The sequence below is a fragment of the Mitosporidium daphniae genome (genome assembly GCF_000760515.2).
Source record: "Mitosporidium daphniae strain UGP3 chromosome Unknown contig-64, whole genome shotgun sequence".
NCBI lineage: Eukaryota > Fungi > Microsporidia > Mitosporidium > Mitosporidium daphniae.
The window spans coordinates 1-27,214 of record NW_013546160.1 but is presented as its reverse complement, the minus strand read 5'-3'; the positions used below and the strand labels follow the sequence as shown (position 1 = coordinate 27,214).

Sequence of the window (27,214 nt, the reverse complement as noted above, 5' to 3'; positions counted from 1 at the left end):
TATGTGCCAAATTGTCTTTCTCGCCCTCAAAGTGCATATATTTAAGGTCGTTTTCCAAGAAAACCGCATCTTTTGGGGCATCCTCGGAAACCCAAATTGCTCTCCAGCCGCATCGAAGAGCCCCATAAATGTTTGACAAACTGTCGTCAATCAACACCGGAAAATGACCCTGCGGAGTAGAGGCGATTTTCGTAACGGCCCTGAAAAGGCTGAGTTGTGGCTTGCAAAGAAAATTTGGCACATAATAACCACAAAAAGCGATAAAAGTTATAAGTAATCGCATAAGCCTCAATTTGGCGCATTGGTTAATACAAATCGGCGATCGATCCAACTTCCATTAATAAAATTTGGTATTTGATCTCAATTTTATAAATCAAGTCTTAAAGTGCTGTTTTAAAAGCTCAAGGGCCTTGCTGCGATGCGAAATCTTATTTTTCTGTTCCTTTGTAAGCTCAGCGAACCTATATGAAAAGCAGAATTAAAACCAAACGATTTGTCGTCGCTTTCATCTGGGATGAATATGGAGTCCCAGCCAAATGAAGTAATGCCCTTTGGAGATAGAGCAATCTTTCCACGACATCGCCCTTGAAATATCAATGGCTCTTGCTCAGCAGAAAAGCAATACGCAAAAGTTGAGATAGCCTCTGCAGATCTAGTGGCAAATCCATCAAGGAGCCTACAGATTCCTTGGCATAAGAACATTGCGTAGGATACCTTCTGGCCCGTTCGCCAAGAGGAACCATTTAATATAAGGCCCTGACGATGAAAAACAAGAGCCAACCTGGTAGTTCGCCTCCAAATGCAGAAAATGTAAGGCTAGTGTCATCAGTGAGCACGGGCCTCCCAATAATCTTGAATGCCTCCTTTGACTTTGCCACAGCAATATCCCTTATGCAGCCCTGCATTTCAGGAACTATCGTTAACCAATTCAAGAGTACTATCCAAAGAGATGGCATCAACTTCAAGAACACCATTCAGAATTTGCTGAAGCTCGCTAAGTTTATTTGCATTCCCAGTAGCAAAAGCGATTCTCATGGAATCTGGTAATCAAATAAACGGGACTCTTCAATTAGTTTTCATTCGGGTAGGGTTTGAAATGGTAAAATTTAATAAATAAGCAATATGTGAATATCAGGGTGGAGGAGAGCGGTTTTTTAACATTTCACCACTAATGTCCTCTCTCGCGACCGTACACCCACATCCAGAACAATCGCCACAAGCTGCGTTCAATAAGTTGCTTGAGATCGAAGGGTCTCTCGATAGTATTGACACCCAGCGCTCAATTGAGATCGCCAACATCTTTGCAAACTATGATGAGAAGAAGCTGCCATTTTTACAAAAGCGGGATGCCATCATCAAGGCGGAAATCCCCGCTTTCTGGAGCATTGCTTTTAGAAACCATCCTGTTCTTGGCACACTTCTCGAAGAGGAGGACATTGCAGTCTTCTCATATCTGTCCTCTATCACTGTAGAGAAGATCAGTAGCAGTGGCGAAGGAAAACGGATTATCTTTACCTTTAATGCCAACCCCTACTTTTCTAATGCTACTCTTGTTAAGGAAATTAACGAAGAGGAAGGCACCAAAAACTATCCAATTGACTGGCTTCCTGGCATGGTATAAATGTGATTTATTATTCAATAGAACCTGATTGAGCCGACACAGGGCAATCAGAAGCGACGCCACACGGCCACAGCCTCCTTCTTTGCATGGTTTTCTGACGAAGATCGTGAGGTTGCAGATATAATTGCTACGGAGCTATACCCAAACGCCATCAAATACTACTCAGGAGAGTATTCACAGGAGGAGATTGATGATGATGACGAGGATCTAGAAGAAGATGAGGATGATGAGGATGAAGATGAGGGAGAGAATGAGGAAGATGAGGAGGAGGAAGATTCTGAGGGCGAGGAATAGTAACCACAATGGGCCTAGTAACAAATAAATGCCAACACTAATGTCGATACCCACGGATGCCAAATGGCGCAATAAAATTAGCAATCAGTTGGTCGGCTTGTTGCTTTCATCATCGTGCCAATGTCACGTCGATCCGGCTACTCGATACCAAAACCTTCGGACTCGACAATGGCGTTTGTGAGCAAACGTCGAAGAGTCTCCATATCTGGATATCCCTTGTGCAAGCAGAGCTGGTTGAAGCATGTCCGCCCAAGCGGGCGGTATTCGCCTCCACTGAGATTCTTCCAACTTGCATCTCTTCCCCAGAGACGAATAACCCAAGGGCCCTGTTGATTTGGCATGCCGGAATGGCCAGCAGCACCAGCGGCAGCCAGGGCAGCAGGGAGACGTCCAACACCCGTTACAAAGATGAGGAACTTGCGTCGCATTTCAGCAGAGTATGAGGTGAGAATATCCCAAAACCAGAGAGAAACTGGATGCTCGGCCGACAAGTATCCCTCATAGAGTGCAACGGAGCGTAAAAGATCGATACTGATCTCTGCAGGATCCCCAGAAAGTAGCTGCTTTAACTCTTGCGGCGAAAGCAGCGCAATTGTCGAACCGCTGAGTGTAGAGTAGAACGAGTCTCGAAACTTTGTCCAGTGGTTTCCTGGACGATGATGGAAGATATGTTCAAGATAAAGTGAGATGAAAATTTCGCGATTCTCCCCCGTAACAGCGATTTCGGATCCACGATTGGTAAGATCGATAATTTCTCTCTTTTCTGGGCCTGGTTTGGAAAATCCAGCAGTGAATTGAAGCTGAAAAACATCTTCAACCTCTGCTTCCCCGTGATAATCCAACAGCTGGCCAAGGCCGCGGGCAAGGGTAGGCGCAATTTCCCAGAGATCATCCAACGTGATAGAGGACATAGATTCCCCGTGTGCTGAAACGCATGCCGGTGGATTTGTGTCCGGGGAAAGCAATTTTTTGAAGAGTGCAAATGGAAGTCTATGGTCAAGTACAATTCCATTGTTCAAGGAGAGCCCTAGGATTGTCCCAAGTAGATGCACCAGTTCAAATACCCCTTGACTGCAATTTTCACCACTGTGGAACCAGACACAGGGTGCGTTCAGTTCAAATCCACAAATATCTGCCTGAAAAAGACCAAGGGTAGGATCCATCAGTGCATGTATAAGAAGCTGCAGCCATTCACGAAGCAAGCCCCCAGCATCGATTCCAGGCTCACCTTGAAACTCTACCTTGATCCTCCCACGAAGCTGTGGGGGGCTTGCATTGAGTAATTGGATAATGGACGCATGGAGCATCTCTCTCAGCGGTGATCGAGGAATCCTTACCACAAGAGGAATAGGGTATCCTGAAGCATATCCATTTGGGAAAAGCTCAGACTCCAGTAGCCTAGACTTGATTCCCAATGAGATAATTCCTGGGTGGTTGGCAAGAAGCATCTTTTTTTCTCCAAATAAGCGGAGCTGGCCCCGTGAAGCTAATAAATTTTTCAAAGACACTGAGCAGGTAGTCTGGTGCCAGTCCGCCAAAATAACCTCAATCGGAATCAAGTCGATGGCCATACTATAAAGTTCTGAGGGCTCCATTCGATAAACCCGTCCATTAGACTCTGAAATCATTTGCAGCATATAAGCGCCTGCAAGGATCACCCAATCGCCAGCAATTATTTTGGCCTTTGCCTTTGCAGAGCTGCAATTAGCACTAGAGATCCTTCCAATTCGCACATTGAGGGTCCAATTTGCAAGCTCCGCTAGTCGCCTTAAAAGTGGCAATGGAAGCGCGTCGAGAATTTTATTCAATATAGACGTGGAGGAAGCCGTTGATTTGAGGGCTTTTTCTTCCGAATGTGCCTTCCCTTTAGGAATTTCTTTTAGTGATTTTGCATGCAGCTCGATTTTATGTTGAAAGTCTTTTTTTCTTTTCCAGCAGGCCTGTCTTAAAAGCGAAAAGAGGCGTCTTGCAAGTGAGTGGTGAAAAGTGCCCTCCATCGACAATCTCTTCCTGGAGAGAAAAGGGGTCAGAAGGGCCACCAAAATCCACCTCACTGGGCTCGCTTCCTGTTCCATATTTAGCACACCAGGCCGTCTGACCAAATGGTCAAGAGAGGCCATCAGTGTTTGAGTAAAAAACGAGCACTTCATCTCAGTGAGTTGAAAGTAAAAGTTATTAAAAGATTCGCTATCGATTATCGTCTTATAATCATGATCACTTTGAGTCCTTCTTGAAAATGCTAGCCCCAGAACAAATGACGATGAGAATCCCGAAAATAGAATAGAGCGACCCTCTTCCAAATCTCCGCTTACATGAGCGGCTATCAGAGCAGAAGTAAACTCTGCCGTTCCTGGAATAAGACTTTTGTCGATCGATACTGAGAACTGTGAAGTATACATGTGTGTAAGTGAAAGGTCCGTAATGGTTTCACATACGCAGCATAAAAAGCAGTCCGAATATGGAAAGGCGTTTATGGTCCCGCAACATACACATGAGTGTCTGCGTTTTTTCTTTTTTTCCCGTTTTTTCATAAAATATTCCTACAGGAAATAAACGGCTACGAAAGGACATGATTGTTATTGCAATTGATTGGAATTAGTCTCGACCAATGGAATTAGTCTTGGCCAATGGAATTAGTCTTAGCCAATGGAATTCAAAATTTTGCATCAATTTTTACAATTTATTTTTGCATAATTTTAGGACACCAATTTGGAGTTGTAAATTTTTGGGAGAAGAACTAAAAGCGTTGACGTGAAATTCAAGGCAAAGGCAAGCATGCCATAGCGTGAGTTGTGCGCGCTAAGTAAGAAGAGCGCAATTGGGAGTACAATTAAAAACCGCTTTGTCCTTGCTGCCTTGATGGCTGATCGCCTTGTTCCCCCGATAACACTGTCGGGAATCTCTCTCGGAGAGAGCTGGGGAGAACCGCATATTACCCGCTTCTTTTTGGTTCTTAGTCCTATTGGCCCTTCCTCTTCTGCCGCTTCTAATTGTTCCCAAAGCGTGAGGCATGCATATTCGCCCTGAATTCCAGCATCGTCGAACGGAACCCCTTTAATCCTGTGGAAAAAGACCCAGCAGACGACGTTGAAAACAACAGTTGTTAGCGTCCAAGATGCCTCAACTCCAACTATATTTGCCGAGAATGTTAGCTTAAGGAAGATAACCAGAACCAGGCTTGTTACCCAAATTCCTCTCTGGCTAAGCCAGGCCGCATTTGGGTTTTGCCTTTCCATGTTAAAAATTTTGGTTTGATAGATCTATCAAACATCAGTCAAAACAAAATGAATAGAGTATTTTGTGAACCTTATTTTTACTATGACCGAATTTTACCCAGATTATGTGCCAAAAAATAAAGGCCGATCTGAAAACCGCAGTTTTTTGAGTGCAATGAAGCGTGGTTATTTGAGGCTCGAGCTTGCCACCTCTTTTTACATGCTCGAACCGATGGAAAAAATTGTTGCATATATGATTCTGTTTTTCCTTTTGGCAATTCTACTGCATCATTCGGTTACCATATGGCATTTTATAAAATACTTTGCCAGGGGTTTGTTTTCCGTCTCGCTATCATGTATTGAAAAGATCAAGGCCGGATAAATACCCAATGTCGAGTCAACCTACGATTTGATAAATGGAGTTAGCACAACTTTAGTCCACGAAAACGAATTCGGGATTAATAAACTTTAATTTTGCTGCAAGAATTTAATTTTCACCGGTGGTGGTCCCCATATGATATTCGATGTTCAGGCATCTACCTAATTCCAGGCTGCTCCCCATCGGAAAACATGGGGCTTTCAACTCAGACGACATCGTGAACAATTATTTCTTTGATTCCATAAACCTTAATGGCATACTTTCTGTATTTAAGCCTTCCCTCCGAATTACAAATCCATTTGTTTACAATTTACATACCAAATTATGGTCGGCATACTGCAAGTCTCATCCAATTTCTTTCGGAAGCGAGGGTGCGCAGCGGAACGCTTCAAAACGGCATATTCTTTCTGTTTTGGGCAAAATTGGACACGGTGGAACCTTGGATCCAATGGCACAGGGTATAGTCGTCGTTGGGCTGGGCTCCGGTACTAAAAAGCTAGGAACTCTATTGCAAGGCCCCAAGGTACAGATGTTTGAAATGTTAACGTCAATAGTCCTATACGGCAATCATGAAATTGGGCGAAGGTACCGATACCCTTGATGCCACTGGAAATATAGTCGATCGCTCGGAATCTCTTTCTCGTGACATATTTGACCCAACTAGGCTTCAGGATGTGGTTAGGAAATTTATTGGCCACAATATCCTCCAAGTCCCGCCAAAGTACTCACTTTTCATCTCTTATCGTCCCAGGTTTTCAGCATTGAGAGTTAATGGAACGAGGGCATGCGACTTGATGAGGAGGGGAATTGAGATTCCCGACTTGGATGCCAGGCCCGTTACCATTAATAGTATTTCGATTGTCAATGTTGACCCTCCTTTTATTACACTATCTGTTGACTGCATGGGGGGCACATATATTCGATCGCTAGTGCGAGATATTTCGGCAGAGCTCGGCACGTTTGGCATGCTCACTTTTCTTGAAAGAACCAGAATTGGGCCCTTTCACATCCAGGATTCCATTAGGGATCTTTCTATCTTCGAGCATGATTTGGAAGCGGTAAGGAAAATTTCGGAGCAAGGAGCACTCCTGCTCGATGAGTATATTTATTCAAGACAGCACACAAATGTAACTATATAAAGCTATTGTGGACACAAAGCAAATTCCAAAAAGTTGTTGTGCGTGTTAATGATTGACTGTGCCAAGTCCCAATTTTTACAATTTGACAGTATTCCGGCAACAGATTCAAGGTCACTAATGTAAGTTTGATTGCACGCTTCGTCGTCAGATTCTATTAATATCCTGTTATCTGGCATTTCCAAAATAAGTCGATGCAGCTTCGCCAGTGGAAGTCTTCCTGACAGCCTTTGAGAAACGCCAAGAAATACATTGGTATCTTCCCCAAAGGCATTTCGCAGCTGGCGAAGCTGGGTCAGGGAGCCTGTAAAGGAATGCAGAGAAATCGAAGGGGGTCTACAAAGAGGAAATGCTCTCAAAAATTGGCAGAGTGAAGAAACGGATACTTCTCCAACGACATGTAGCGAAATAGGCCTTCTTAATTGATTTGCAAGTTTAAATTGGTCAAAAAATAGTTCTTCTTGTAGTGCAAAGGAATTCAAATGCCTTTTACTAGAATCTAGACCTATTTCTCCAAGCAAAGAATTAGGGAAGGACTGAACATAAAACCAAAGTTGCTTTAAATATTCTTCTCGCTGGGAGACTTTTGAAACGAACCAGGGATGTGTGCCAAATGCCGGGATTATGCATGAAGGACTCTTTTTAGCAAAATCACACACCATATCCCATTCTGAGCGATCAATTGAAACCAAAAGTGCTTTAGATACATCGGCCGAAATTGGAAGTGCCTTCAAATGGATGTGCGAGTCGGTCAAAAACATTTAATTTAAAAATTTTTTATTTAAACTAAAAAATGGCAGATCATTTAGCTTCCATCCATGGTACAGAAAAGGACAAGTAAGTTTCGTGTATGCCGATTTTTAGGGTCAACTGCTCGTTTTATTTCAAGATTGGAGCCTGCAGACATGGGGAAAGATGTTCTAGGAAGCATATAAAACCCCCATACTCGACAACAATGCTCATCCCCAATTTATACATACCACCCTCTCACGATCCAAATTGTAAAATGACACAGTCCCAGCTTCAAGAACACTTTGACACCTTTTATGAGGATATATTCATAGAGATTTCGACAAAATATGGCGAAATCGAGGCCATGAATATTTGTGAAAATTTGGGCGACCATCTTTTGGGGAACGTCTATATTCGCTTTTCTTCCGAAGAAGAGGCCGGAATTGCCGTGGAAGCTCTCAATCAACGCTTTTACAGCGGCAGGCCTTTATATGCAGAGCTTTCACCTGTGACAGAATTTAGAGAGGCATGTTGCAGGCAAAATGAAAATGGCGAATGCACTAAAGGTGGCTTTTGCAATTTTATGCATCCCAAAGAGCCAACTCCAAAATTAAAGAAGGATCTATTTGCTGCTCAAAGGGAGATGTATAGGGTGAGGAGAAGACAATTTTAATAAAATATTAAAAAAGGTCCCAGCGAGGATCGAACTCGCGGCCTACTGCTTACGAGGCAGTCGCAACTACCACTGTGCTATGGGACCAATTGCAAATTTTGATTATTGTTTTTCTAATTACATAATTACTAATAAATTAATTTGCATGAATAAATTACTGTAGTGCATAGCATGAGTCCTCGTCCTCGTCCTCTCTATCCACCCCATCTATCCTCGGACCCATTTAGTGACAATATGATAAGTGGATATGAAAGCGTTGACGATATTAATCCTTTTTCTCCTAGAAAGCCATCCATCAAGCGCGACTTTTGCAATGAAGCATTGGCTATGGAATCAACCTATATGAACATAACACCTCCCAAATCGTCATCATAAGACTTTTTACCGTCCTTGGCCCAGTTGAATAATGGTAATTTATCTCAGTTTCCGATACCAACACCGTCTCCTCAGACTTTTAAAACTCCGTTGAAGCTCGTAAAGCCGGATCCTAATGTTTTTTCACATTCTGGGTACAAATCAAAAAAAAATCGACACACAACTACGCCCTCCGCATTGAAATTTAGAGTTAAAGCAAAATTTTCTCCCCTACTCAAGGATACGCAAAATTACTGTTCTTCGCAATCTATCGAAGATAGCGATCTATTGCACCCATCTATAACACCCAGAACGCCATCCAAAAAGTCCAATACCAAATTTGTATTTATGTCGGAAACAGGGCCATCTACTTCGCCCATAAGACAGCCTCTTTATGATTCATTCAATGATGTACAAACCCTACCTTTTTCAGAGCAAGACTATCTGATGAATTTTGAGTGCATTGATGCGCCATCATCCCCACGGAGACTCGTATTTGAGGTGGGCTCAATAGATCGAAAGGATTCCGCATTTTCATCAAGCGACTCCGATATTGAAGATGTAGAGCATCGTAGTGACATCAACCTGTCTCCTTTCAGGCAGAATGGAAATGTCTTTAATAACAGCCTATTTGAGAGAAAAGTCTCCGAATGGATGTCTCCTAAAGCTAACTTTTTTGATTCATCCAATTTTTCGCATCATATCGCGCCAGCCCACGCTGACGACAATACCAGCCACACCAACGAAGATTATTTTCTATCAAAATTTGACATACTGGAGTCCATCGGCTCTGGCTCGTTTGCAGAAGTTTACAAGGTTTGTAAGGTAGATGATGAATCCAGCATTTCATGTGTGAAAAAAAGCAAAAGCCCATATTCAGGGAATCTCGACAGGTACGCACACACATCTCATCATCCTTGTAGGAGGATGAAACTCGAAGAGATACTGGCATTATGGGCGATCTCCGGGCACCCAAACTGCATTCAGATCCTTTCGGCCTGGGAACAAAGCGGCATCCTTTACATTGAAACCGAATTTTGTCCCAATGGGAGGTAATGTTAGTGACGTTTATGTAGTCTTTTGGATTTGATCAACGAATATTCTGGCAGTCAATTTGATGAAGAAGAAATCTGGGACCTGATAGAGCAACTATCAAAGGCCCTCTCACACATCCATTCCAAAGGCTACATCCACCTCGATCTGAAGCCTGAAAATATCCTGTTAAGTAGCGGGGCTTTATCATCCAAATTCACATACAAGGTGTCTGATCTTGGCCTGGCAAGAAAGTATCTTTACGAATCAACGGATTCCCATTCTCAGCAGCTGATTTCAGATGACATCACAGAGGGCGATAAAGTATACTTGGCTCCTGAAATCTTATCCGGCGCTATTTCTCCTGCCGCTGACATTTTCAGGTACGTGTTGGCTTCGCCTTAAACTGTAGTATGGGGTTGATTGCTTTAGAGCTTGCAGCCAATATTGAGCTGCCCAGCCAAGGTGACTCGTGGCAATTACTTAGAAGCCACTCTCCGTTGAATGGAATCTCTATGAGCGGGGTGTCAAGAAACCTTCAGTCTCTGATTGAGGACATGCTTAGCCTTGATCAGAATCTGAGGCCCTCAATACCCGCCATCATAAAGATCATTTCCAGTCGATGATAGGCCGTTTTTTACGTATTTGTACAGAATAAAGTCTAATTCTCAAGTCTTTTCACACAATGTTGCGTTGAAACTCGGATGCCATGATTCCCGGATCGCGAGATGGAAATTTAAGCGGTGCACTGCGGGCACAAACTCAGAACAAGCAAGCATCACCAATGTGTGTTTTTGTAGCATGAGTATATGGCGACGATTTACCCGGGGGTTGATTGTGACGATTTAACTTTGCAATTTTATCAAATTTAATGACATTTAGAAAGTCAAAGACGCTATCTGAGATAGATGCGGAGTTGCAGAATTCTGGTTGGCGGAAATCTACATTTGCCCAAAGGAACTCTTTTACGTGGAGAGCATTACCAAACTTTAACAATCAAACTCAAAAAGATGTCTGCATAACTGGTCTTGACACCCCTAAATGTGCAATGTCTCGAGATAGAAGAAAACCGGACAAAAAGTTAGCAGAGGAAAATGTGCTCCCCTCCGTCTTTACAGATTGCTCTTGGGTTATTACGCCGGAGCCAGAGCTAGAAAGGTCTTCCCATGTATTGGAAGGGTCGTGTGAAAATAATCCAACGCCAAATAGCTCCTCAGAAAATGCAAAGAGGGATTCAGATAGGCAGGCTTTTGTGCTTCGAAAAAATGTCAAAGGGATTCGCGTGCAGGAGAGACTTGCAGAAGCTAACGCCGTGACAAGCAACCCTCTCAGGCCTGCCCAGAATTGCACATACATTTCAGATTGTCCGATTGATTCCTCAAAGCCGACCTTTCTTGTTACACATGCAATGCTACAAAGCTTGTCCTCCACAAGGCCCAAAATTATCCGACTTAAAAAGTCAAATTAAATTTATCCGCATTCAGAGCCCCCTTCTGACATATTTGAACGCTTTTAGAGATCGGAAAAACTACAAGTTGAAGTTAGCGCAGATCGACAACTTTCTCAGTAAACTGGTCAGTTTCTCATCGGATATTCAAAAGGCTTCATTGCTCTCTTGACCATAGGGGGGGGGCAGGAGGGAAATTTGACGTAAACTTGAGATTGGCATTCTTCATAATAGCCGGCCTTGAGATAAACGTAACGTCTCTATCATCAACAGTAGTCGATCGGTCACAGACAACTTTAGATAATACATAAAAATGGCAGTACTGCGACCAATCAGATCGGTTAAGCCCAAAATAGCATCAATAGCGGCACTATTTTTGAGATATTTGTGAACAAGTTCGAGTAAAGCCGAGGTTAAGCGTTGCACCGCTGTAAAAATAAAAGGGAAAACATGGGGCGCTGTACACATAAAAACGTTACCCTTTAACCACATCAATAGCTGACACCAATGCTCTATTGAGGGTTAAGGTTACATCAGAAACAAATTATGACGCGTTTTGACCGAAATATTAATTTGCGGTACAAACGGCATGACGTCAGAACATGAAACATAATTAAAATGAGGAAAGTATTTCTGAACAGACTAATTAATTTCTCGGATTAATTGGTGCAACTAGTTTCACACTTTTTAAGGGCCCATTTAAGTGGAAACGCAGTATTGAGAAATGCCTTGACAGTACAGATATCAACGAAAGCAGGTCATATGTTCAGGCAGGTCATATGTTCAGGCAGATCATATGTTCATTGTGCAACTTAGGGCCGAACTAACCGATCCAATTCTCAAGCCAGAGCCATGCAATTCTTAAACAAATTGAGAGCTATGGGCTGAACTGACTGCCTTGAATGAACGATTTGATATCCAACCCAAGCTGAAACATCCAAACATTATTAGAATCCTTTATTCAAAAGATCAATATTTTGCACAGGGAGTCAAATGTGGCCACAAAAATGGAATCATCCATGAAAGTATAAAAGCATCCAATATCTTGCTATCCTTGCGCCCAGATGCCAAAATTGGTGACTTTAGGTGTTCTTTCAATAAATCTCAGCTGAAGGCGGGTCAAAGTGCACCCCATCGATATATATCCATATGTGCACTCGCTCAAATAAACATACAAGCCAAAATCGCACAGAAAAGCCTGAAATGTAGTGCTTTGAAATTGATTTCTTATTTTATTCGCATTTGCGAGCATACATAGTCCTTTGGGTAGGTTCGATTTCATTCCCGTCGAAGAGCACAAAAAATTGTCGGTAAGGTTCGTTATCCGCTAATCAGCCTTATTGATGAGGGCTCTAGCAAATAGCAGTTAGGTTGAAGGTTTGTACCTCCCTCAACACATCGCATACTTTAGCTGAAAGCCGCTGCCATAGAGCGGGTTTTTGTTGCGGAAATAATGTGTCCGAAAAATGGAGCACGAGTCCAGTCAAATTAAAATGGGCTTTTTCATGAAAGTGCGTTTTGTGGCAAATTTTTGCATGAAGTGTGGCGGAAATCAGTTGGATTTGTCCTTCCTGCAAGAAGAAGCGTTAGACTGCTTCTTAGCTGAGAAATGCACATTTTCGTTGCAACAAAGTAATTCGTTTAGTACTATTGCATGCAGTGGTGAAAGTTTGGAACCAAGTTATTGAAATCATCAATTCCGGATCTCGAACGACGAGTCTTGAAAGTGATGCAAAGAATTTGTTTGTATTTTTCGAGAACTGCCATCGAACAATCACCTCTAATCCCCCATCAACGCTAACTCCGTCCCATCTTGAAAGTAGATGGACTCTTATATAACCCTTTTAAGAGCTGATGTTGTTTGTTGAGATCGGCCAATTTCAGTTGGAAGAAACGTCGCCACATAAAAACAAAGTTATTGATTATTGCTTAGAAGTTTCCAAATTTCTAAAAGCCTAGGTCATTACGATGCTGTTATCCTATAACATCTGCCATTTGTTTGCTAAAATTGCAAAGAAAAAGTGCTTTTTTCTGTGCGCAAAGGTTGAACAAAGCCTGACACCCAAGTGCGCCTCATCCCAAGTGCAACACAAGTCCTGTCTTGAATTTGGAGCTACCTTGGCGGAAATCGTGGCTTTACTAAAGCAAGTGCAAGACCCAAAACACGTTTGGCTTTGGCTGTTCATCAGGCATTAGGTGATTGATATCCACATTCGCATAAAGAAGCTTGTTGACCAATTGTCTGGGGCCACTGTTGATTGCTCCCTTGTTTCGGATTTCCTAACCCAACTTATAGAAATAACTTTCTCCATCAGCAATGCTGAAATCAGCTCTATTCTTGCATATTACTACTATAAGCTTGCCGAATCAATGCATCAAGGAAATGCTAGCGCTCAACAGGACTCGTTGCTTTACATCGACAAGGCGATAGAGGTACTTTTGTCGCTAGCCCCCTAGATGCAAAGCTTACCGCCATACATCCTATTGAAGGCCAGCATGCTGCAAAACGATGCCACTGCTTTACGCTGTAATTTTGCGTTTAATTTCCAAAGTCATCACGGATGCGTTTTGTAGTTTGCAAGTCAATGTGACTTTTTTTGAGCACGTTAAACAGCTGTGGATGCTCATCTGTGAACGATTGGAGTTAGCAGGCGTCATTTCTCATTGTCACTAGCTATTCACAGGCTCTCAATTGCCATAATGCCTTTTGCCGTAAAAACGAAAACATTTTGGATTGTAACGCAGAGTTATACTCCAAGGTCGTTCTCTTGAAATTCCAGCTGCTATTTCATCAGCTGGATGCATCCACGCAGGCGGACAGGCCAAATATCATCTCTTCCATCAAACAGCATCTTTGCTCGTTATCATTTTGCCTGCTCACCAGCGGCATCACAGACCATTTGTCGGTCGTGCTTTTCGACTGCATCCACTTGCTTTTCAACTCAAAGGCATATGAAGACGCCAAGGCCATCACGGAGTGTCTGCAACTGCTTTCATACAAAACAAATTGCATTGAAAATCTTGCCACTTCCTATGAAATCTCCGTCCTATTAAGTTGCATTCTGAACGATTACCACGCATCCAAGAACTTTGTTCAGGAATTGTCACGAATCAAAACCACCGAGCATGCGCAACCAAAGCTGTTGATCTTAATACTGCACGTGCAGACGATCGCAAAACTCAATGCCGGCGATTCGGTTGCACAGATATTTTCTATCATGAATGATGTGGCTAGCCTTTCTCAGGCCAGCGAAGAGCTCTATTATGCATTCCACGAAGTGCTGATTGAAAATATCCCTTTGGTTGACATTCCGTTCGCTTTACACATGATGTGCGGCTTTCTTGGAAAGAGAGGGAGCTCCGTTTGCTATGTTTCCTTGTGTCTGGAGGTGATGGTCTCGTACCTTGTAAACATTTATGATCATTTTGATGAACATTGCTTTTCCAGTGCTGCACAAGTAGTGTTCGCAGCAATTTTGGACCTACTCGACCAATGTAAGCCACATCATATTCAAGGCGCTAGTGCACAAGTGGATCCAAACGGTCATGCACCAATTGGATGACTTTTCTTATTTGCTGGTCAGCGATTTATTTAAATCTTGTAAAGCTTTCGTGGTGATTGTAGGTTGGAATTATGGCCTTCGCCTCTCCAAATTGTGCTGTTTTGAAACGTGTTTTCGCTTCTTCTTCTTTTCCTTCAAGGTTGGGATTGTTGGTGTTCATTTTTGCATTAGTTTGTGCACCTTTTGCGGGACCCCCAAACGTCGCAAGCCCAGGCGCTAAAATCGGCCTTGTTGTCTTTTTCTGCTCTTTCCCTGGCCTTGGAGCTCGGCTGCTGCAATGATATCCCTTCTTTGGATACGGCTGCTGCCGAAATTTATTCTAGCATCAAGGCGATGCATATCTCGGAGCCACATGCAACACTTGCATTGAGGGCAAAGCTGCAGTACCACAGCGTCGCTTTTGCCATTCAAAGTCAATGTTCAACCAGCCGATTGCCTGAATTGTGTTCTGAAATTATCGCAAACGCATCTTTGGATTCGCTTGAAGACATTTTTTGCATGCTACTTGAAACCCTACCGCGGGCTTCTTTCCAAGCAATCTGTGCGTCTTTGTTTCCGATAGTTGAACGTTGCGTTACCCTTTTGGAAGAGAGCTTGCAGACGTGCAGCCAGCCGGCCAGCACCGGCCGCTTTGAAGAGCAGTTTTCGTTGGTGATAGATTCGCTTGTGGCAGGCTTTTTCAACTCGGCAGTTGAGGATGTTTCTTTTGACAAAACCCTACTTGTCCTGGCCAGGAAACATGCGGTATTGCAGCGCTCATTTATTGTTAGCAAGTGTTCACCGACAGCTTGGTATCGAACATTGTCACGCAGATATGGAACCACGCGCTAAAGCTCAAAATACTGCATCTGTTCAACAAATCCTATAAATGGGCGCAGGAGGCATTTTCTTTTGTGGTCGTGCTTTCCGACGATCACCTGAAAAGCTCGTATGAAGACGTTATTTTGCCAGAAATACAGGAGTTGTCATATTGCGTGATAAATTTATTCTGATCGCAGCGGCAGCCCTAATGCTAACCCCCCAAGCCTTAGCCCGGCCCTAGTTCGGACCACACGGTCCCATCAGTCTGGCTCTATTTGATTCTTCTGTCGCCATGCCACATGTGTTGCTTTAAACTGGCTTAAAAATTTCTAAATCATAACAACGATAAACCGCGCAAGCTTACATATTTCATCTGAGAAGTAGGGAAAAGCAGAATCCTCAATTTGGCCCGTTTTTCGAGCGGCAGAAATTCGTCTTCATCATCGAAAGCAGTTTCGTAATCGTCGTCTTCGACCATGGAGCGGTAAATTTCAATGGCAACCACATGGAAAACAGACAAATCCAATGCAGCCTCAAGCTCTGCGTTTGGCAACAGCCTAATGTATCTTTTAAAGTCAAAGGACCATATTTCTTCCATTTGGCCCTTTGAGGAAAGCAACGCCACTCCGCGCGTGTGCAAAATGAGCACCAGACCGACGGAGGCCGTTTCAATGGCATGCTTCATAAAGAGCGATTTCAGGGAGCTTCCCTTTGGAAGGTAAAAGTGCGAAACATATGTGAGATGGATGAACTTTCCATTCGCACCCTCCCTCATCATTTGCTGCCCCAATGCAGCCTCCAAATCGTAATCCTAGAAATCAACCTCAATTGATGGCAACCTTGATGGCCCCACTGGCAGCAATCACTCTGGGCGGCCGACATCTATCCAGAATGTCTTCGTCAAAGATGAGCGACGTTGTGTTCTTGATGCCCTCCGTCAAGGACGAGGCAAGGTCAAACATGCCGACCACTGGCTTTGTGACGGCCCCAACTATTCCCTTGCCAATGCCTTTTATGAGCCCAGGAATCCCGGAATGTTTGGCGCCCTCAATGGGTCTCTCCACGATTCCCGTGATGCCGGAGGCAATTGATGTTACCAAAGACTTTGCGCCCGTAGTCATGCCTAAAAGTTATGTTTTGGCCGCTAGTTTTGGCCGTACCTAAAAATTACATTCACACTTGCAAGGGGATACCTGAAAAAGCATGTCTTGGCCTGTTTCTCTTGCGCCGATTCCACCTCCGCTCCTTTTGAAACTCAGAGTCCAACGTGGTGATGGACAGTCCTTTACCAAACGAATTGGTCACTTTTGAGAGTGTATCTGAAATGCCATAAACAGTGTTTTTGATCAAAGACGCACTGCCCTTTGCAATGCCGATTCCGAAATCTTGCGGTTTGTCCGAAATGAAGCCAAGGTAAGGCTCGTAAAAGAGATCGGTCACTCCAGATGCGAAGCTATTGAACATTCCAATGGGATTTCCGGCAATGTCTGAAGAACCGATAACCTTGTGAACCTACAACATTATGCATTGAGATGATGGGGACACGTACTTGCTGGATGAGCTGGTCTCCATAGTGCTCTTTGAGGATTTTCACGAAAATTCCATATGCAAAGATCGGGTTTTGTAAAATCAAGGCATTAAACCGCAGGGGCGCTCCGTGAATGTTTCCAAGGATCTCGGCCATCGATGAAAGAGGCTCTGCTTGGCCCTCTTTTGCCAGCTGAATGTGCGGCGGAAACTCTGCCCTCGAATAGGAGAGGTTGATTTTGATGGGATGAATCTGCAGCCACTCGAAATAGAGCAATTTGTCTCCATTGCGCGACTCCATCAACGAGCAAATGGTATCAAAATCCGCCTCCATGCTGCCACTGAGCGCCCATGACGAGACTTGGGCCAGCGTGGTAGAGTCAAAGGAAAGAAACTGCTCCATTCGCCTGATAAAATAGCCGTCAAGCTCTAGCGAGAACTCCTGGATTAAAAGACCTCCATATTGGAAGCACTTGATACCGGAGGAGGCCAGGTTCTCATCCTCAATCAAAATAAACTTTAAGAACGGATGCTCCATCTTATCGAGCAGATCTTCGTCCCCTTGCAGAGAGCGTTCTTTTTTCAGTACTGAGGGGTAAAGAACCAATGGTGCTGTGGCAAGCGCGCACTGATTATCAATCTACAAGTGAGAAAAACAGGAGATCAACGAACCTCCAGCCAGTTGATGGACAGCTTCATCAAGCTTGGAGACGCAAACTTAATGGACTCTTCTGCAGAAGGCAGGTGGTACGTTACGGAGAGCCCCTCGATGGCGATGTATGCAATTTCGTCTAGCTCATGAAAAAGCGTTTCATTGGCCATTTCAAATCTGCGCTCAGATGCCTCACAGGCATTGCTATTGTCAATGAGCGAAATGCCGATTCGTGACTGGATTTCCAGGTTCAGCTTGAGCCCGGAAAGCAAGTTGGAAATGCTCAACCGTTTCTCTGACACAGACCCACCGTGCGGAGATGCAGATGAATCATGTCGCATGTCTTCTTCCCGCATGGTGGAGTGGAAAAATCTTCGCTGAAGAGACAGGAAATGGCTCTTCTTGCTGACCTGTATGGACTGCTTGAGGGCCTTCATTTTTTTCTTGATCTTCTTTTTCAACTTCCATTGTGGATATTTCTTTGAGGGCTTCTTGGGCGTGGTATCTAACAGCGGAGATTCTGAAAAAACTACACGCAGACTCTGTGAGCCTCCCATCAGCTCTACCTTGGCATTGATTATGGTGTACGTGCCATCCCTCATTCGGAACTTGAGTGGCTCCAGGGTGCCAATCTCGGAAATGTTGATTTCCTTCTTCTTGCCAGCATCGTCCAGATAGATGGCCAGTTTTTTCTCCGCAACTGAGGGCATCTCCCAAAAAAACGAGATTGCCGAAGGCCTGCAAGAGTCCTCTGTTCTCTCCGGAGACGTGTTGGGAGAAATATCCCTGGCTTTCCGAGTGCCTTTGTGGGCATCTGTCTCCTCGTTTGGCACTGTGCAACCGAATGGCTCTGAATTCCGTGCAGGCAAGTAATAGAGCCTGTGGGACCCGACCTGATGACATGTCAGTGCGTGATGCGAACACGAGTTCACCAAAATGAACGGATATTGCTGTTGCGCTGAAAAGACCACATAAAAGGTAGGGCCTTCCATCAGTGCCTGGCATTTAAGTAGCGGTGACAATCCACATGCTGCTGAAGGTTCTGTACATATGCTAGCATTGGAAGTATCCAATGTGATGGCTGCGCCTTTTCCCGGAGACAGCGAAGCATCAAAATTAGAGGTCGGGGCTAGCAGTCTTGCCTTTGGGTTGGGTTTTGGCTCCGGTCCACCGACAACGATAGCAGGGTCATCGCTCCGCTCAAAGCGAAGGAAACTTGTTCCAAGCTGTGTTAGAATCAGGGGCGCGCTCCAGCAGTCCTGTGGCGATGACACTTTTTTGAGCGTGACTGCATAAAAGGCCGGCGAGTCGTGGTCTTCGCTCTTTGATCGTCCAAAGTGAAATGGGATCAGCGTCCTGGGCGAAACGACATTCACATTGGAGGGTGAAGCAGAGGCAGCAATGCAAAAGTCAAAGCCGACCATTGAATAAAGCACAAAGCGTGGCCGGATCATTATCACCTTGGAATTTGGGGTGCGGGGATCCGTCGAAACGGAAATTCCGAGCTGATACGAAGCGGAGCGCCCGCACAGCTCAAGATGCTGCGACGAGCCGACAATTTCTATGGATATTGGCTTTGACCACTCCGTGTCTTTGGTGCGAATCACTGACCGTGCATGGGAAGACTTGAGTAAGTGATTTAGCGTCCCGGAGTTGCGTCCGTATGAATAAAGAAGGGGTAGTAGCCCGTTCGTGGCACCGATCGCATGTGGTCTCTTCTCACCCTGGTTGCCCGGTAGCAATGCAGAGACCTGTCTAAATGAAATGTCTAGCTCTGATTGATTCAACACCACATATGGGGCATATATTTCAATCTGCTTCACAACGCTCGAACACTCAAACGACCTGTAACCGTTAAAATGGCATCTTGCTCACCTGTAGTTTATGCGCAGAACCAAAGGAAGGCCATTTCCGTTGACAAGCTCAATAAAGTCATCCACGTATGGGTTCTGCTGCTCTGGCTCTGTTTTTGCGCGGTTCTCGACTTTGGTCCGCTGCTCTGGTGTTTGCTTGGACGCTCTTACTAGACGTCGTGACGCTTCAGCAGAGTGATAAATGAGTGACGGGTTGCGCGAGGTGCACCCAATGTCAGGGATATCTACCATCAACCCCAGCAACGCTGGACCCCCATCGATGTCTTCTGACGCGGAAAGAGCCACATAGTGCAAATGTAGCGTTTCATAGCTCGCCAAAGACGCTTTGAAGTTGACCTTCTGCCGCCGATCAAGAATTTTGAATGTGATGGGATACGGGAGCTGGCTGCTGATGATGACGGGCGGTAAAAAATGGCACCGCATCGCAGGATAATGCATGCTGAAATCGCCTAGCCGTTCGCAGTGGACAATTGTCGAAACGGAAAAGACTTGTGAAAGGCCGCTGGTTTCCCCTTCCGAGACAAACGACAGATCCGGGTTCGATATCAGCTCAACGTCATTTGCAGACAGCAAAGTGCTGTTTTTCTCTGCTTTAGTGCCATCTAGAACTGTGCGCCAATCGACGGAGGATGCAGACCAGATGTAGCGCACCGAGTTAATGGGGCTGCTCTTTTTGGAGTTGCGGGCATGTGTGGAAAAATTGGGCAAGTTCTCGGTGTTTTCCTTGGCAACAAAGTACTTGGGACGGATCTTAAAGCGTGAATAGTAAGCAATATCAAGGGGAACGCCCTGCACCTCGCCTGGCCAACACTCGAGAACATAAATCTGTGGAATCAGAAACGAAGCCAACTCGCGGCTCTGAAACAGCCGATCTGGGATGAAAAACATCACCTCGAAGACGATATCTGTGTGATTTTGCAGCTGTAGTGCAGAGCTGATATCGATGCGCTTTGCATATGTAATGGGATCATGCAGGGCGAACGAAGCACAATGTGGATCAAAAGTCGAGCCCAGGCTTGACACTGGAAGCGTGGATGAGGCGCTAAATTTTGAGGGCCAAGCCGCCGATGTTGCAGGTTGCCCTGCCATCCGGGCCGCCGATGCCAGGTTATAGCTTGAAACCTCGGCAACAATAAAATGCTTGATGCCATCCATGCTCGGCCGCAACAAAAACAGTGACGATAGATACTTGTTAACAGGGATGTTCCTTATCGATTCAAACGGAAACCGATCCTCCAGCAGATGCACATTCAAGATGGGATCGCGCGAGGATGAAAATCTCCAATACAGCGATTCGCCTGATTGTAATCGATCACAGATTTCCGTGGTTTCAACGGCAGTCGGAGTTGTCTCTCCAGATGTGCTATCTGTCGGCGTCACTCCATCGCTGGACCACAACATGAGATCAACGCCCGTTTCATTTCGCACCAAGAATGTCAAGTTCTGCCCATGGGCAGAACAAGCACTCTGGCCTTTGCTGTTTGTAGCCACCGAATCGAGGTCCTTACAGAGAGAGAAAATTCTGCGCAAATACAGCGCGGCATACTTCAAAAAGACTTGCGAAACACAGAACTCGAGATTGTGCATCGATGAGATGGTGACCTCTGTAGACGTGGTCATATTGAGCGCCCGCAACCACTTGCGATCGATGGTGGCAGTAAACTGCCATGTCTCGATCAGAGGCTCCCATGTGGAGTTATCAGAGTTGAAATAATCGACTTTTACCTCCATCGTGAATACGACGAAAAGGTTGCAAAGTTCGTCCGAAATGTCAGAGAAAAATTCGGAATACGAAGAGTTTGCATCATCATCAAAGCGGATCGAATTGGAATCATCTTCAACGTTCAGATCCGGATCAAAGGGCTCCGGCTCTTCCTCCTCGTCCTCTGAAAACCGGATGTTCTCAACCTTGAAATATGCATCTTCCAAGGCCAGTTTTGGAATGACAACTTTCAAAAACGGGCAAGAATAAGAAAGAGACGGTGGGGTCGATTTGTGGGCCGACTTTGCACACGAGAGTTGCATCTCCTTTTCGCCAGTAAATGCATAGTCCTCGAAAATCACCAGAATCTCGACCCCGGCAATAGCCAAAGAGATCTGGTTGACCAGCTCGATTGGAGGAACGCTGCCTCTTGATGGGATCATCCAATTGCCGGTTTTTATTTTTGCACAAAGCGTGGACGAAAGGTTCCAAAGCAGCAAAATGTCATTGGACGTGATGTTTACACACACTTTTGATACCTCGATTTTGGACCATATTTCGGAGAGCGATGGATGTTTTCGCTTGCCATCCAAGGAAACATTCAAGTAAACCGGAGTGACAATCTGCCTGTTTGAATCTTTTGGCAAAGATGGGAACAAATAGGAATCGCTGATCAGAGCCCCCCCTCCATCGCTAATGATGATGGACGGATCGACGCTGAAGCAAAGATTGGACACGGCTACATTCCAGCGAAAGTATTCTTTCTCTTCATTTGGCGTGGCAAAAAATTTTGCGTTGCTTGCGAACCGCATGTGTGTACAGAAAAGATAGAAAGAGCCTGCATCGAAATCAAAGGGTAAAAAGATGTAAATCCCTTGCAAAAAGCCAACCGAAACCTGCGAGCAAAGCGTGATGTCATCGATGCTCGATAAGCGCGTTGAAACCAACAAAGACGATTTGGGATCAATAATAGCCTCAAGGTCCTTCTTGGGAATAGAACTGAAAATAAAATTGAACGCCTGGTGCAGAACAGAAGCATCGTAAATTTTGCAAACAAATGGGACGAAAAAGTTCAATTTTTGCACGCTCTCCATGCAGAAGGAGCTGCCCTCGTTCGTGGAAGTCTTTTCGCTCGAAAACTGGCCTCGAAAAGGCGATGCCGTATAAAGCGACAGGGCTTTGGGACAATATATTTGCGTATTTCCGTCCACCAAGTTTGCAAGAATGCATGGGTCAAAAACCAGCAGACTTTTATCGATTAAGCTCGGCACGATGACGTCTTCATCCGATATGCAATAGTTCTTGTATTTCAACGAATACCCTGCAAAAAAGTAAAAAATGTCCATTTTGTTGCCGCCAGAGCTGAATGCTTGGGCCAAGCAATTTAGCATGCTCAGTGAGATTGATTCACAATTTGCAGCACCAATTTCAGCGACAATCTTTTTCGCATTGAAAAGCAAAACGAATTCGGTTGCCTTTTTGCAAGGTACGCCCTCCAAGATCAATGGAATTGACTGGACAAACTCCATCAGAAAGCACAGCAAAAAGGTGATTGATTTGGCCTTTGCACCATGGAATCTGAAAGACAGACACTCGTAAATATCGATGGTCGACTTGGCATTGTTCAACAAGATATCAATGGTGAACGGTCTGGATATGAACGACTCATCCATGCCCTTGATGTCATTGATGTTCACTTTCAGCGATGAACAAGATGGCTCTTCTGAAAGGATTTCCACAGTTGACAGGTTCGATGACGATTTAAACTGGAATGTGCTGAAAATAACGGAAATGCCATTATACGGGCAAATGGAAAACTCAAATGGATAGGAGTTTTCGAACACCGTCGATGGCAGCACCAGCTCGTTTTCATCAGCCAGCGTTAAAGTCAACGAGCTGGTCATGGTGTGGCAAGGCGATGGTAAGTCCAAATAGCAGTCGATTTGGAAAAAAAAGATATCCAAAAAATGAAGAATCTTTTCTTTAAACAGCACAAGATCGCGCAAGTCGGTCTCCGAAAGATATAAGAAAATGTTTGCACACCAAATTGCAAGCTCCTGCACGTAGGATTTTGTGCTGTGCACCGATTTTGGAGAAACATACTGCACATGCAAAGGTTTCCCCCACGAAAAGAGTGTCTCATCCGATGCGTTTTTGACGCACGAGTTGGTATTCAAAACGACCTCGATGTTCTTTTTCGACAATATGGAATCAATTTCCCGTTCATAGTCAATGGTTACATCTCCCTGTTCAATAAACAAGCGCTGATATGCAGAAGGCACGTGGAACAGCTTGCAGCACGAATTTTTAACTGAAAGCAGCATGCGGAATTTGCTGTTTCTTTGAGGATTGACGGGAAAGCAAAAAAACGACGAACACGGCACAGGGGCAAACAGATTGAACACAAAAAGGCGACTAAAATACGCATGGAAGTTAACAATAAACTCTGGGCAAAAGCTTGAATCAATGTCGACAACAAATGCTTGCAAAAAAAGGGAGTACATATCGGATTGCTTGAAAATCACTTCCATTGGTGATGATTTTCGTACAAACCGGAAAAAGGAGCTGTTTTCAACATTGTCTGGATTGGGAATGTAGCAGGGTGTAAAGTAATTCTTAAATGCCTCCGGAGGTTGCTTGGCTTCAATAAAAAGCAGCTCATTTCGTAAAGGGGTCAGTTCAAAGAGCTCATTAAAAGTTATCTTCAGATACTCTTTTGACGTTGTTGATAAGTTGACGATGACAGACGATGCTTCAAGTTCGCACAGCTTGTCAAACGAAAAACAAAGCGTCGATGCACGATTTCCACCCTCAAAAACATTCCACGGTGACTCCGTGCATTTTGACGAATAAAAGAGCTCGCCTTTAAATTGATCAACATTCAAAACCAGGCTAAAATTTACCGGTTCGCTTGACGAAGACTCAAAGTAGGCGAACGACTTTCTTAGCAGCCAAACGGGATAGTCATATAAGCCTAAAGCTATCCTCGAAATATAAACATCCGCAATGTGGTCCATAAATTTACCGCTGAAATTTGAGATTTCCAAGAGCGGAATCGTATGCAGGCCATTTGCTGAATTTTGGAATGATGAGCAAATCGAGTATAAAGATAGCTCTAGAAAATTCCCTTCAGGACAAGCGAACTCGATGTCAACAATGGAAAACATCAAACTCTCCGCATCCCCAAATAAAGCCAAAGCGATATCAACTTTTTGCAAAGAAACAGCCCATTTCAGATCATTACTACTATGTGCAGCATGCATGGCGACAGGAAATGAAGAGAAAAAGGCATCGCATGCAGATTGCAAGAGCGTGATGGTACTCATGTTTAATTTCAGCGAAATGGGAGCAATATTGAGCGTCAAGCCATCATTGGGGCCATATTCGACAACGTTTTTACAAATAAATCCCTCCCCAGCATCCGATGAATAGTCCAAATTTTCGTCGTTTTGAAAAAGAAATTTTTCTTCCTTATCTGGCAATTGATACGCAAAAGAAACATTTCCAAATTGCCCCGTACCTGATAATTGAGACCAGTTGGATGTAAATTCAGTGGTTAAAAATAGCGAGCCCAATTCAAAGGTAAAATTTGCTGTCGCGCCACCACTGATAACAAGTAAAGAAAGGGACAATTTTTCTATCTTTGACGTTGCAAGTATCATTGTCTAAAATCAGATGGGAGCAAGCTTACTGTTTTTGAGATTGCCTGATTTCCACAAGGAGAAGCATTTGCATGCATATTTGCGGATTTTTTCGAGGAAAACATTGGGAACCTCAATGCTAATGAAGAGAGCCCTTTCTTTTTCTGAACGGACTTGGCAATATCCCTGAAAAGCAAGATATCCTGGACGTCATACTTCTTCTCAATTGAATTTAGTATTTGAAGAGACTCTATTGACGGCTAGGATGCATAAATACACCTCATTACAATACCTTGCTATTATAGTGGCATACATAGGATTTTCGGTCGGCACAAAAAGCTTCCATACAGCTCCAAACAAAGGAACGCGCCCTGTTTTTCTGCAATACTACTTTTGCCAGCGATTTGAGGCTGGTGGTTTGATTTTGAGAGTCTTTCAAAATACTTTGATACGCCTGGACAAGCTCTAGACTCAGCTCAATTGAGATAGAATCCATAAGCAGGTCCACAGAGATTTTCGAATCTTCGCCTGCACTTTTGGGTGTGACTTTAACACTTAAAACAGAAGCATCAACAAAGGTTGCCATTTCGGCATCGAGATTTCCAGCATTGAACGAGCAAGTAAAGCTTTCAATTGAAAGGATCCGCAAAGTGGATTTCGGCCCAACGTTAACAGGAGGCGAAACTTCAACCGCGTGCAAAGTGGAAATCTCGACAGGCTTTCCAGTACAAACATCAACCGCATCCAAACTGGAGATCTCCACCGGGCTTCCAGTAGAAATATCAATAGAATCCCTTGCTGGTGTTTCAATCGGCTCTCCAGCCGGGGCCTCCAGTGCATCGCTAATCGATAAAATAGACAATGAAGATATTTTGAATGCAAATTTGCGGGAATTTCTCTCAACAACAACTTGCGCATTTTTTATGAACAAATTGCAAGAATCAAGGATTTTGGATTTGAGGGACTTTACATAAGAGTTACCGGTAGCTTCCGCTTCTGCCTGAAAGTGTTTATGGAAGAAGAGAAAAATTTCCTTTTTGAGGTCAGACATAACCATGTAGTCGTCCTAGAGGATCAAGTTCAAAGAATACCTTTAGCTTAAAGTGTAATGCAAGACCATCAACAAATACATTAACTGGCTGCTTGAATGGGCTATACCATGGGACCTTGATTGAAATTTCAGAAATGGATCCTAGCATTAAGAAAAGTTCAAACCAGTAGTCAGGAGCAATGATGATATTGAGCCCGAAAAAGCCTGAGAATTGATAACGAGATTAGAAATACTGACATCTCCGTTCCATATGCCTACTTTAAAATTGGTATTTTCCAAGTTGACAAAGTAGACCCCAAAAGATCTTTGGAACAAATTGATAAAGAATGATTCGAACATATGGTCCGAAAAGTACAGAAGGCTGCTGATTAATTAGATTGAAGTTTTTAAAAAGATTTTTACTAAAATCTATGCAATTTCCAAGTACAAAATATCTCAAAAAATTACCTACCACCCAATCGCCTTTGCAATGTTGTTGCTGGGACATATTGTAGCCGGGCTCAACCCTAACCCTAAATTGCGCGAGGGTTAGGGTTTGGATTGGGCGCCATCTATGCCATTCTTCAACTCTTAATTGCAAGATCACTGTTATGGATTCTTTTTATCAGTTTGTTCAAATTTGGCCTTATGCCTTCCGTTCTTTTCTTAAGCGAGGGAAATAAGGATGGAGAAACAAATGATAAGGAGCTTTGCCAAAGTCACTCGCTGGTCAGCAATCTTTTGGCCTTTGCACGCATAGATAGTCGGGAAGGTTAAATGTTTTTGTAAACACCGTTAGTTCTTAGTACGATTCGAACCAGATTTTTAGAGGGAAACATATACACATTTATTGGGGACATTCTGATCGCCATCAACCCATTTAGCGACAAATACGAAGCCCTCTTATATGGGGATCAAAAAATTGAAAAAATTAGAGCATCTCCAACGCGAGATGATGCTCACATTTATAATGTGGCACATAGAGCGTTCTCGGCACTGACCGAAAAAAACCATCCACAGTCGATTATAATATCTGGCGAGTCAGGATCGGGAAAAACACGAACATGTCATCACATTTTAAATTACCTTGTTCGCTTTTCCAGCGATCCAGATCCGAAGATCCTAAGACTGGTAATTTTAAAGTTTACAAACTGCCTTAGATTTCGCTTTCCGAAATAGTGCTACAGGCGTTTGGAAATGCTAAGACGCAAAATAACCACAATTCGTCGAGATTTGGAAAGTTCATCCAAATCATCTACTTTGAATCGTCCATAAAGGCAGCGAAAATCGAGCATTTTTTGCTGGAACGATCTCGCGTCTTGGAGATCAGGAATTGCAATAAGAAAAATCCGAATGACAGGGGATTCCATATTTTCGATATGTTTCTAAACAATTTGAATACAAATCACTATTATCTGTCCGATTTACCGGGGGTTCTTTCCGAATTTAGTGACGCAGCTGCTTTTAAAAAGCTATTGGAGGCATTGGAGGAATTCAAATATCCTTTTATTGAGGAAATTTGGATCAAAATATGGAATCCC

At 43.9% G+C, this 27,214-nt stretch overlaps 12 protein-coding genes across 12 annotated transcripts; 7 read left to right on the top strand and 5 right to left on the bottom strand.

Moving 5' to 3' along the window:
- Positions 1 to 1,033: 1,033 nt before the first annotated feature.
- Positions 1,034 to 1,915, top strand: DI09_64p120 (uncharacterized protein; the record flags this gene model as incomplete). Its single annotated transcript, XM_013381549.1, has 3 exons — positions 1,034 to 1,099; positions 1,136 to 1,615; positions 1,643 to 1,915. 3 exons carry the CDS (start codon positions 1,034 to 1,036, stop codon positions 1,913 to 1,915), a joined length of 819 nt encoding a protein of 272 aa, XP_013237003.1.
- Positions 1,916 to 2,052: 137 nt separating this feature from the next.
- Positions 2,053 to 4,314, bottom strand: DI09_64p110 (uncharacterized protein; the record flags this gene model as incomplete). Its single annotated transcript, XM_013381548.1, has 1 exon — positions 2,053 to 4,314. The coding sequence occupies one exon, from the start codon at positions 4,312 to 4,314 to the stop codon at positions 2,053 to 2,055; it is 2,262 nt and encodes a 753-aa protein (XP_013237002.1).
- Positions 4,315 to 4,611: 297 nt separating this feature from the next.
- Positions 4,612 to 5,151, bottom strand: DI09_64p100 (uncharacterized protein; the record flags this gene model as incomplete). Its single annotated transcript, XM_013381547.1, has 1 exon — positions 4,612 to 5,151. One exon carries the CDS (start codon positions 5,149 to 5,151, stop codon positions 4,612 to 4,614), a length of 540 nt encoding a protein of 179 aa, XP_013237001.1.
- Positions 5,152 to 5,654: 503 nt separating this feature from the next.
- On the top strand, positions 5,655 to 6,648 carry DI09_64p90 (putative tRNA pseudouridine synthase 1; the record flags this gene model as incomplete). Its single annotated transcript, XM_013381558.1, has 2 exons — positions 5,655 to 6,094; positions 6,174 to 6,648. The coding sequence occupies 2 exons, from the start codon at positions 5,655 to 5,657 to the stop codon at positions 6,646 to 6,648; spliced, it is 915 nt and encodes a 304-aa protein (XP_013237012.1).
- Positions 6,649 to 6,650: 2 nt separating this feature from the next.
- DI09_64p80 (uncharacterized protein) lies at positions 6,651 to 7,406 on the bottom strand (the record flags this gene model as incomplete). Its single annotated transcript, XM_013381557.1, has 1 exon — positions 6,651 to 7,406. The coding sequence occupies one exon, from the start codon at positions 7,404 to 7,406 to the stop codon at positions 6,651 to 6,653; it is 756 nt and encodes a 251-aa protein (XP_013237011.1).
- A 245-nt stretch (positions 7,407 to 7,651) lies between these two features.
- Positions 7,652 to 8,175, top strand: DI09_64p70 (uncharacterized protein; the record flags this gene model as incomplete). The annotated part of the gene is made up of 2 exons (XM_013381556.1): positions 7,652 to 8,022; positions 8,067 to 8,175. 2 exons carry the CDS (start codon positions 7,652 to 7,654, stop codon positions 8,173 to 8,175), a joined length of 480 nt encoding a protein of 159 aa, XP_013237010.1.
- An 883-nt stretch (positions 8,176 to 9,058) lies between these two features.
- On the top strand, positions 9,059 to 10,062 carry DI09_64p60 (uncharacterized protein; the record flags this gene model as incomplete). Its single annotated transcript, XM_013381555.1, has 3 exons — positions 9,059 to 9,456; positions 9,481 to 9,819; positions 9,849 to 10,062. 3 exons carry the CDS (start codon positions 9,059 to 9,061, stop codon positions 10,060 to 10,062), a joined length of 951 nt encoding a protein of 316 aa, XP_013237009.1.
- An 83-nt stretch (positions 10,063 to 10,145) lies between these two features.
- On the top strand, positions 10,146 to 10,904 carry DI09_64p50 (uncharacterized protein; the record flags this gene model as incomplete). The annotated part of the gene is made up of 2 exons (XM_013381554.1): positions 10,146 to 10,222; positions 10,319 to 10,904. The coding sequence occupies 2 exons, from the start codon at positions 10,146 to 10,148 to the stop codon at positions 10,902 to 10,904; spliced, it is 663 nt and encodes a 220-aa protein (XP_013237008.1).
- Positions 10,905 to 13,253: 2,349 nt separating this feature from the next.
- Positions 13,254 to 14,446, top strand: DI09_64p40 (uncharacterized protein; the record flags this gene model as incomplete). Its single annotated transcript, XM_013381553.1, has 2 exons — positions 13,254 to 13,316; positions 13,568 to 14,446. The coding sequence occupies 2 exons, from the start codon at positions 13,254 to 13,256 to the stop codon at positions 14,444 to 14,446; spliced, it is 942 nt and encodes a 313-aa protein (XP_013237007.1).
- Positions 14,447 to 14,859: 413 nt separating this feature from the next.
- Positions 14,860 to 15,932, bottom strand: DI09_64p30 (uncharacterized protein; the record flags this gene model as incomplete). Its single annotated transcript, XM_013381552.1, has 2 exons — positions 14,860 to 15,273; positions 15,612 to 15,932. 2 exons carry the CDS (start codon positions 15,930 to 15,932, stop codon positions 14,860 to 14,862), a joined length of 735 nt encoding a protein of 244 aa, XP_013237006.1.
- Positions 15,933 to 16,036: 104 nt separating this feature from the next.
- DI09_64p20 (uncharacterized protein) lies at positions 16,037 to 16,411 on the top strand (the record flags this gene model as incomplete). The annotated part of the gene is made up of 1 exon (XM_013381551.1): positions 16,037 to 16,411. The coding sequence occupies one exon, from the start codon at positions 16,037 to 16,039 to the stop codon at positions 16,409 to 16,411; it is 375 nt and encodes a 124-aa protein (XP_013237005.1).
- A 9-nt stretch (positions 16,412 to 16,420) lies between these two features.
- On the bottom strand, positions 16,421 to 26,181 carry DI09_64p10 (vacuolar protein sorting-associated protein Vps13; the record flags this gene model as incomplete). The annotated part of the gene is made up of 8 exons (XM_013381550.1): positions 16,421 to 16,759; positions 16,797 to 17,402; positions 17,447 to 19,181; positions 19,302 to 24,643; positions 24,694 to 24,903; positions 24,957 to 25,676; positions 25,735 to 25,898; positions 26,142 to 26,181. 8 exons carry the CDS (start codon positions 26,179 to 26,181, stop codon positions 16,421 to 16,423), a joined length of 9,156 nt encoding a protein of 3,051 aa, XP_013237004.1.
- Between the last annotated feature and the right edge of the window lie 1,033 nt (positions 26,182 to 27,214).